The sequence below is a fragment of the Arachis stenosperma genome, chromosome 2 (assembly GCF_014773155.1).
Source record: "Arachis stenosperma cultivar V10309 chromosome 2, arast.V10309.gnm1.PFL2, whole genome shotgun sequence".
Classification (NCBI taxonomy): Eukaryota; Viridiplantae; Streptophyta; class Magnoliopsida; order Fabales; family Fabaceae; genus Arachis; species Arachis stenosperma.
In genome coordinates this window covers 102,720,297-102,730,626 of record NC_080378.1, presented here as the reverse complement: position 1 = coordinate 102,730,626, position 10,330 = coordinate 102,720,297, and the positions used below count along the sequence as shown (strand labels likewise).

General features: G+C 34.1%; 2 protein-coding genes across 2 annotated transcripts; both read right to left on the bottom strand.

Moving 5' to 3' along the window:
• Positions 1–201: 201 nt before the first annotated feature.
• On the bottom strand, positions 202–3,150 carry LOC130959202 (BAG family molecular chaperone regulator 4-like). Its single transcript, XM_057885273.1, has 4 exons — positions 2,867–3,150; positions 1,812–2,068; positions 1,587–1,733; positions 202–774 (listed from the first exon to the last, which is right to left on the bottom strand). Exons 1-4 carry the CDS (start codon positions 3,039–3,041, stop codon positions 577–579), a joined length of 777 nt encoding a protein of 258 aa, XP_057741256.1. The 5' UTR covers positions 3,042–3,150; the 3' UTR covers positions 202–576.
• Positions 3,151–8,862: 5,712 nt separating this feature from the next.
• LOC130960321 (uncharacterized) lies at positions 8,863–9,833 on the bottom strand. The gene is made up of 2 exons (XM_057885697.1): positions 9,352–9,833; positions 8,863–9,128 (listed from the first exon to the last, which is right to left on the bottom strand). The coding sequence occupies exons 1-2, from the start codon at positions 9,802–9,804 to the stop codon at positions 9,054–9,056; spliced, it is 528 nt and encodes a 175-aa protein (XP_057741680.1). The 5' UTR covers positions 9,805–9,833; the 3' UTR covers positions 8,863–9,053.
• Between the last annotated feature and the right edge of the window lie 497 nt (positions 9,834–10,330).

The window sequence follows — 10,330 nt, the reverse complement described above, 5'->3', positions numbered from 1 at the left end:
TTTTAAGCACACGATAAAAGAGTCCTACTAATTTTATTTAAGATAAATTTACAATGTTCATTAATCCTACTAACTCTTGTGAATTCTTCTCATCTTGGATTTATAAATCCTACCTTTTGAAGGCATTGCAGCTCTAGAGCCATCGAAATAAAATAAAACAAAAACCTGTTACAAGAATAGTTATGTAATAAAAGAAACACCTTTAAATAAAAATGCGTTAAGTCATTAACCATAACAGTGCAGGAATACTATTCAACTAAAAGAATACAATTTAACTTATACACATGTTTAGTTCTAAAACTAAGAAAATGGGGCTCCCATCTCATGTCCAAAATATTATGAAGTCTGCAGAGGATTAAGTGCTATCAGTCTTACCTCTATTAAGGGAAAGAATCCTTATGCTACCAGAATTGTTGCCACCTACTTCACAAGCTAACCAGCAATCTTATCTTTGTGCCAAGAAATATACGGCAAACTTAAGAAAGATTGAACCTTGAATAAATAATGAAGCATCAAAGTCCAACCCTATGGTGTTGTATAAACTTTATAATTTAGTGTTCCACAGCAACTTATTAGCTAATCGAACCGTTCCCAGTCTTCAGTTACTTTAGTAGAAGATGATGTTGAAGGTGGGGCATTAGAGTTTCCCATTTCGGAGTCAAAGGTCTCCCATTGGGTTGTAACTTTCACACCATTGTCACTGCTGCTAAAAGGGTTGGCATTTCGTGCCTTTAGAGCATCTAGGGTATCGACCAAGCTCTGCACACGACGTACCTGTTGACGGGTGGAAAAGCTTATGTTCAGCCTTTCGTAGGAGTTAACAACAAATATGCTTGATGCAATATTTTTTCTCCCAAAAGCTGCTTTTACATCTCTTTGAAGAAATATGTGAAGAGATATACTCTTTTCTCTAAATAATAATAATAATAATAATAATAATAATAATAGAACTAATTAATAAAATAAAGGAAAACAAACTAACAATGATGAATAACATAGGCAAAGATTTCAGATTATAGAGGACAAAAAGATTCACAAATAACTCAGATTGTCACAATTGCAACACCTAGAGATTTAAATTTAAAGTAAGGTTTGATTTCTTTTTTGGATGGGAGAAACAAAGTTAGTCACTTTATATTGTTCAAATGAGAGAGATCAGAAGCTCAAAAACCACCTTCAAAATATGCAAAATGCCATAGTAGTTAGTACTTTTTAAAGAAATATCTACTTGAAATTTCATGAATGATGAAATATTGGCACACATCTATAATCTATTATATATGAACCTTCTCTGACAATGTTTACACCAAGGGATCACTAAGTTTCCTAAGGTCCTTTTTCTATATTATCATATCAGCTTTATAATCCAGTCTAGCAATTTTCAGCGAAAGAAAATGATCACAAGATTGCATGAACTGCTCTACACATCATGGTGAAAACCAAAAACCATTTCAAATAAAACGAGAAAGATTATTGCCCACAACTAACCAACACAAGAGATTGCACAAAAGATAATTAAAAACCCAACAAAAATAGACCAAGCTATTAACTTTTCAGCTAAGCAATATTATTGTCATCAATACTACCTCAGCTTTTCTCTGCAACTTCGATTCACCTTCAGCCTTAATAGTATCCAGCTTCAGCAATTGCTTCATAAGCAACTCCGTCAACACAAGAAACTCTTTCTCAGAAGCCTTGTTCCCCCCATTAATAGCCGCTTCCAGGGAACTCACCTGAAAAATTAGATTAGTCCATATGATCATTCTTCTGTAAATATTTTTCTACATAGGTTATTTCAAAGATATACTCACCCTATAGGAAAGCTTGTCCACCTCAGCTCTAACTCCGGCAACAGCTTCAGAAGCTTTTGACATCTCATTTTGTTTTCTGGCTTCCTCAAGTTTCTTCTCTTTGCTAGCAGTATCTTCCAAAAGCAAAAGCTTGGACTTGTCCTTCACACCTTCCTGGTGCAAGTGTTGTTTATCATCCTTTTCTATTCCTCTAAAGAAAAGTCGTTGCTGTTCAGGCTCTAAACCAGTTTTATGCACAAGCAATTTCTTGAGATCCCCTGTTATTGAAAAACCAAACAAGACAAGCCATACATCAATGAACAACATCCTTGATGACCAAACCGATATATAATTCAACGAAAAACTAAACCATTGAATGAGCCAATATTCTCGATGAGCAGACCAATATTAACATGAGGGTTATGTGATTTTACTCTTTTCAAATACAAAATCGATCCGCAAAAAGAAGCATTTACTTTCGCATCTAAGGCAAACTAAACAATATCATAGATATCTGTTTCCAGTCTATACCAAGTCCCCTACACTACTGCACTTAACGAATTTAGTTCAAGCCAAGTAAGCTACTGCAAAGTTAAAAGCTCTGCCGGTGCCTATAGTTTTTCATATCAACAAGGCTCGAACTTGATCTTTTACTTATCTACTCAAGAAGAAAATGACAAAAAATTGGTAGATTAGATGTATATTTATGTGCCTCTACCTAATAATTAAGCTTCTGGTTCCTGCAACAAATTTAGAATGATTAGAATCCAGCCAGCGCGTAATGCTGATATGGCATCAAAACTTCTGTGACAAAAAAAAAATCTAGAATTCGAACCCTAATTTCATGTATCAAACATTCAAAGCCGCTAAACTTCATATATTTAAAATATTCAGAATATGCACTGGCCAAGCAACACAATACCAACCCTAATTTCACGAAGTCTCAACTTTATTTTGTCCCTCTGCGCGAGAACTCAACCAAAAAGACGCATGGTTTCAGAAAATCAAAATATCAACTCGCAAAAAAATCAACTATTATCACCCTGAATTGGAAACAGAATAAGAAGAAAAATCACCGAAAGTTGATTGGGCTGGAAGGTGGACCTCGTGGTGAGAGGGACCATGGGAAACGTTGACCTTGATTTCGGGCCCGCCGCCGTCGTCAGGGGTTCCGGCGGTGGCAAGATTTGGGGCGTTGGTGTCCATGGAAAGCGAAGCGGGTGTTTGGCAAAACGCAGAGGAGGGTTGCATTTTGCGATTGAGAGTGGCAGAGTGCGATGAAGTTTGGACTTACGTTTGACCAGACGAACTGCATTACTTCATTAGATATGCAAACCGGACTCCAAAGCAGCGTCTGGTTTATTTTTGGGCCTTTTGTTCTTGGCCAATGCTATGGTGTCTTTTATTTGGTGTTTAACTTTTGCCTAAGTTACTTTTTATAATAATTTTAAAAATTTTAAAATTTTTTAATTTTATACTTTTAAATTTAAAATTAATTATTTTACCTATTTTAATAATTAAACAATACTTTTTAAGTCTCATAATAAACACTTTTGTTCTTTTAGGTAACAATCTCTTTTAATTTAATTTTTTAGGGTAAAAAATATAGGATAAGTCACGTGTATAATTACAAACCAAAATTACGTGTATCTAAAATGTAAAAGATTACGTAAAAATTTAAATTTATATTTTTTATATAAATCGGTAATTCGTCTATAAAATTCGAATTACTAAAAATTGTGATTCACATGTAAATCGAAGCCAAAGAATTTTATTTATGCCCTATTCTACTAAATCGAATTTATAAAATTCGATTTATATGCTCCATGTTAAATCGAAGCAAAAAGGTTTGATTTACTATGTATCATACTATATGATTAAATCGAACGCAGTTAATTCGATTTAATAGAGTTCTAATGTATATAAATACGAGCTCAACATGAAATTTTCACCATAGTGAGATTCACAATGGCTAGTGGTGAGAGTTTTTTAGTTCTTATGCACTATATATAGGTGGTCTATTAAGAAGAAAACGCGATCAGAAATTAAATTTACTGATAAGGACCTGCTGAGTGTTTTTTCTCAAACCTTCGATGAATTTCACTGAGTTTCAGAATACTATACTCCAGAAACCAGGTCTGCATGGCGTCGAAACGGATGGAGAAGTTATTCTATAGAATCCCTATTTCTGTGTTACGCGATGATGTGAATTGTGAAGTATGATTTATTTGTTATTAGCAGTGACGAAGATTTGCAAGTTTTGTTCTATTGTCATCGGCAATTTTTCAAGGTGAAGACTCCAAAGCTGTTGGCAAAGATTGTGGATGTGATATCTAGTTCTAGAGGTTCAAATCGAAATCCTCAGTCTTAGGACATCCAGCCTATTCTAGTTCCATGCCTGTTGGTGCCTCATCAGCTGTGCCGGTGATTGCACCTGGGGCAGTTTTAGTTGCTTCTCCATCCTTTGCATTTAATCTGAACCGCAGTGGTGACACAAGAGTTGGTGAGACTGGACCGTTGAAGGAGGTTGCAACCGCGACGCTCGGTTCTCCTACAATGGTCCCGGTTTTCGGAGAAGGTGGAGTATCCGATGGGGTTGAGGATGCACTGCATGATGATGATGATGATTATGTGGAGCCTGCCACGATAGCTGATGATAGTGACGATGACATACCACGAACCATTCTAGTTGTAGGTGACGGAGCATCTAGTTCAGGAACTAATCAGTACCCTTGCATTTCTCAGCTCTGGACTTGGATGCCGTGGTACCTCAGGGGAATCCAGAAGTACCTGTTGGTTTCGGGGCCAGAGATACACAGAATACAGGAGTTGTATCTGAATATTAAGTTGGTCGGCAGTTTCAGGATAAAGAGGAAGTCGTGTTAAGCGTGAAGACTTATAGCATCCGCCGTGGGGTTGAGTACAAAGATTAGAATCCGATCATTGGAAGTACTATGGCAAGTGCAAGGAGTTCGGCAGCGGGTGCACACGGCTCATTCGGGTTAGCCTCCGCCAGTGCAGAGACATTTGAAAGGTAAAACAGTACAATGGTCCTCACACTTGTCTAGCCATATCGATATCTAATGATCACAGAATGCTTGATTATCATGTCATATCAGCCTTCATACTGTCCATGATTAGAGCTTATGCTGCTGTCTCGATCAAGGTACTGCAAAATGCCACGAAAGCACACTTCGAGTTTAGATCGACTTCAAAGTACTCCAATGCGCGACACGAGGCCCCTTGTCGCTCAACGTCGGCTGATAACCTGACCATCTGAAGGCCAAAACATTTAGTCAACAATAAAGTAAACTGATAAATTATTAAAAACGTGATGCATAATCCAAAAGAGAGTACCTCAACGCCAACGGCCACTGAAACACATCAAATCCATCCGACCGGAAACCAGGGAACCTCTAGAAGATCCACGATTGCAGGAGTTACAATGGACCGGCGAATTTGACGACATTCCTGTTTGCCATGTGGCACATGCATCTGTATAACCATGACAGTATATCAGACCCCCCCATGTCCTCTAGCCTGGCAATGTAGGGTAGCCAACGGATGTGAAGGTGTGTACCAGACTTATCCCCGAACTGCTATGTCGATAAGAGCATCGTGATATACGCATGGGCATACCTCCTAACCATCTCATCATCTGCCTTCTGCGGAAACTCACTAAATGTCTCCTATATTCAAGTGCACTTCACTGTGAATTTGTATATGCAGTTCACAAGAGGCAAAACACCCAACAGCTCCTCAAACCATACCTATCTGGCGGGCCACCCTCGATATATTGCTCAAAGTCCGTGAGGCATCTGCTGACATACTGATCGTCGATCGAGAGCTCTAGGAGGTACGCTACATCCTGCAATGTGATTGTGCATCTCCAAACGGCATGTGAAAAGTATGCGTCTCCAGTCGCCATCTCTCCATGAATGCGCTCAACAATGGCTCGTCTAATCAAAACCAAGTCTCGTTCAGTCTTGCAAGATGGATAAATCGGTCATCTGTAAGTACGGAACGATCCTATCATCCAATGGCATATCGTGTTGCCGTCTCATGCTGGTGATACATCGATGGGACTGGATAACGATAGAAAATTCCTTATCACAATCGTAACAAAACAGTGTTCAATGCATAAAATTCTAAAAACGCTAAACATTGCATGCTCTAATTTTAAAAAAATCGTTAATAACGCCCTACAATTTCTTCATATGACACAATACAAAACACTAAATAATTCATGACCCAACTCCAAAAAAAAAACAAATTTACTAAAGCATATAGTCTCACGTTTACACAGGAAATACAAAATACTGAACCAAGTCTCGTTGAATATAAGACTAATAACTTCAAAAATCTAACATAGCCTACAATCTTAGCTAAGTAACCTTTTTAGGTACCATCTCAAGTTCTCAAAATCTAACCACCTAATAGCTTACTACTTTGAACAAGCACTTATATTAAAAAACATTAATTTTCTATAGTAAATTTAATTTAAATTGAAGTGTTCAAATTTAATTTGTAGAGCTTTTGTGTAATTATGAAGTGTTCAAATTGAAGTCTTTCTATTCTTCTAAACTTTTCTTATTTATAGAACACAATGGTGGATTACGAAATGCTTCTCTTTTTTTACGAATCTAACTTTTTTTTTCTTTGGGTTCTCACAACCCATGACCTTATTTTGACTATGAAGGACCTTGTTTACCAAGTTAGACATCCCACGTCTTTTCTTTTTCCTTAGTCACCAAGTATTTACCCCACGTTCTTTATTTATCATGTGTCAAGGTATTTCGATGTTTTAATCCTCATGGTCAAAGGTTATCAAATGTCGAAATTTTATACTAACAATAACATTCTTTACATTATCAATATATCAAGCTATTTTAATCAATTATCTTAGTTACAAAAGCACAATGAAAATTTGTATTTGTCAACTAAGAAAAATTGTACTCCAACTAAATAGTAAAAACAAAAAAAAAAACAAAAAATTATTGTATACCTCTAACATTGATACAAATGATTTACAAACTTTTAGGTTTCAAAATTTTACCTAATCCATAATCCTACAAAAGTAAAATAGTTACTGTGAGTCGATTTGTGATTTGTCTTTGTTAGTGCAAAATTTTGACCTATTATAAAATTCGATTATGATAGAATTAGGTATCGACTGCCTCATATGAATTGAGTTAAAAGAATTACAGTAAAAATTGATTGATCGCACGTGGCAAACTTCGAAGGAATGAGGACTTGACCATGAAAAAACAGAATGTTGATTATGAGATGAGTCGAGTCGAAAAGGACCTAGGTCGAAATTTTATAAATCGCACGTCGCTTTATCTGGAACATTATATAAAACATGGTGCTTGAAAACCAAGGTAGAAGTAAAGACATGGAGTATCAACCTTGGAGAACAAAGTCATGGATAGAGAAAGCCTGAAAAAAAGAAAGAGGTTAGATCGTGTCAAAAAAGGAGCACTCTGCCGTCCACTCCTTATAGCTTATAAATAAGAAAAGTTTAGAAGAGTTAGACGATTTCAATTTAAACATTTCACCATGACATAAAATCCTGCAAATTTTTAGTCACACTAGTACAATAGAAACAAATGGAGTCCACTTTTATTTTATTTTCATTTGTTTTCCTATTCCTCTTAATTTATTTCTTTTCGTTTATTTCTTTTGCGTATTTTATTTTTACTTCTTTTTTTCAAATATTTTTTTGCAATTCCAATTTTATTTTCTTACCTATTTAAAGTTTTGGTTTATGTTATATTTTTTTATTGTAATTCTTTTATACTATTTGCTACGGTTTAACATCATTGAGTATTTTATACACGTTTGACAAAACATTAAGTAATTTTTAGATTGAGTCCATTCTTTTTCAGAAAAATTGTATCTACTCTTTGAATAGAGATCTTGATACAAGTTTGATTCAATATCCCGTCGAAATTATCAAAAATCAAATGAAATAATTTTAAAAGAAAAATAACTCATTTATATTTTCTTTTTGTTCACGTCACCCATCTTATTTCTACGAATTTCTAATAATAGATTATTAGATACGTAAACCCACGGGCGGAGCCATACGGAGCCATATAGTAGCAAAAGGAGAGCAATACCCTCTTAATTTTAATTTTTTACATGTAAATTATATATAAATTTCAGTTTAATCTCCTTTAAAATTTTATTTTAACCTTATTTTATTATGTAAATATTTTTGACCTCCTTCTAATATTTCATCTAACTCCATCCTGCCTAAACCAAACGAAATTTAAATATCTAATACTATTTAAACGAATAAATACACAAAACACTTGATCCGATTTACTCATATATCATCCAAAATATAATCCAGGAAATAAACAATGTCAATTCAGGAAATTAACTTTACCACGCTTGAATTTTCATTCAACATCATCTAAAAAATGGATGCAATTTTGTGTTCTTGCATGTTGACAGTTTTTTAAACAACATTCATGTTAATTTTGTGTTCATATATATATCGCTTAACGTGAATTAGTGAAGGTGGTTTTTGCACCCATTCAAACTAACAAAGAAACAATCACATTTTTTAGATGGTTAATTTTGCTTTTTATTTTCTAATATTGAGTTAATTCCCAATTAGAGTATGTAGACAAATGAAAAAGAAATACTATCATGCTTAATTTAAGCCTATAAAAAAAACTATACTACTTTATATTCCCGATTTTATATAATTTTCATTTACTAAGAGATCATTTATCGATAATACTAAAAAAATAAAAAAAGTTAAAATTTATTTTATTGAAACCAAATAAAATTTAAATTTTTTTTATTTAGATCCTCTAAATTTATATTTTATTTTAAAAGATAAAATATAATTTTTTATTATTTATTTCATAAATGAGATAAAAAAATATAAAAAAATTATTTAAGAATAAAAAATTACACCCTCCTCTTTAAAATAAAAATTTAAAATTTAAAAAATTCAATTTTTTTTAAAATATTTTTTGTTATTAAACATTTTCCACACAGTTACAACTTACAACATATAGGATTACAATATATAGGATGAGAGATTATACTTGCTAATTCTAATATGAGTGATTACTCAAACATCTAAATGGGAAGAAAAATGTTGATGTTCTGACATACATCAACTTCCTAATATACCGGGGGGAAAAAGGTTACATGATACTTCAGTTGAGAATTATTACTATTTATTATATACATGAGAATTGAGAAGATTGTATTTCAATCTTATGCAGTTCTGCTCAGTTCTTAGAAAGTAGCAGTGAATACAGCTTCTCCAACCACATGACCAGTTATGGCATCCAACAGCTTTTCCTTCTTCACCTGCCAAAGTTTTGAATCAACATTATTCTTACTTCAATTTTGTTTAATTTCTAATAGAAAGCTAATAACGAAGAATAAGCTAATAACAAGAGAGTAAACCTGATCATCACCATGGTGTGTATTAGAATTTAGAAACTTTTTTGTTACCCTAAAATAATAATAAATTCTCCCACCACATTTTTTTTTTATCAAAATTAAATTCATATAAAAATATAAAATTTACCTGGTTATCAAAAGGGTGATCAAAATCCAAAGCATAGAGCCTAAACTCAAAGTTATCACCATAATTAGGCATCTTAGGGCCACGCCACACATTCACTTTCCAATCATTAATCCCTTCTTCAATCACACCATACTCATCATTTTCCATACCAACAACCTCCTCTTTCTTTCCGGAGAATCCCTCCGGGAGCCGATTCACAGCCGTCGGAATATTGACCACGATCCAATGGGCTGGTTGCACCTTACGGCCCACTGGATCTACGGCATCCAAATCCTGGACCAGGAGGGCCAGACTCTTAGTCTTGGGTGGTACGTTTTGCCACTCAAGAGGTGGGGATATATCAAATTTAGAACCTAACCCTTCTTGTGTGCAATATCTTGGTAATTTCCCAATTCCTTCTTTGTTGATCTCTTTTATTGCTGGTGAAACCAACTTGAATTCCTCACTAGACATGGTGTATGTATGTATGGTGCAATTTGATTTATGTAACGCAGTCACGAAGTCACAATTATTTTGGTAAGGCACTAGTGATGATAATTACAATGGGAGCAATATAAATTGGAAATTCGACTATTATAGTGTGCTTATTTATTAATTTTTAATGTAAAACTTATAGGGAAATTCGTGTGTGTTGTTATGTGATAATTGTAGATGATTCGAGGCGTTTGTAAGATTGATATGAATGAAAGGGTGGACTCTATCAGGTTCATACGTGAACGTGATTGCGGCGGTGCAAGTGTCATAGGTGTAAAGTGTAAAGAATGAGAATATTATGGCTTTGACACGTTTCATAACACTTGGAACATGGAAGTTCGGATATACTCTGATAGTTAAAAAATAATATTTATTTAGACATTAATTTTATTAAAGAAAATTTAAAAACAACAATAATAATTAGGGTAAAATTCAAAATTAAATTAAACTCAACTCAATATTATACAATTTATCCAAATTTAAAAATGTTATATGAATCTTCTAA

Bases quoted from the DNA above. Each gene is read 5' to 3' on its own strand.
- LOC130960321 (XM_057885697.1), bottom strand. From the start codon at position 9,804: ATGTCTAGTGAGGAATTCAAGTTGGTTTCACCAGCAATAAAAGAGATC. The intron at 9,129-9,351 runs GTAAATTTTATA...AAACTTTGGCAG, and splicing joins ATCACCCTTTTGATAACCAG to GTGAAGAAGGAAAAGCTGTT.
- LOC130959202 (XM_057885273.1), bottom strand. From the start codon at position 3,041: ATGCAACCCTCCTCTGCGTTTTGCCAAACACCCGCTTCGCTTTCCATG. The intron at 1,734-1,811 runs GTGAGTATATCT...CTAATTTTTCAG, and splicing joins TGGACAAGCTTTCCTATAGG to GTGAGTTCCCTGGAAGCGGC. The intron at 775-1,586 runs GTAGTATTGATG...ACCCGTCAACAG, and splicing joins AGTTGCAGAGAAAAGCTGAG to GTACGTCGTGTGCAGAGCTT.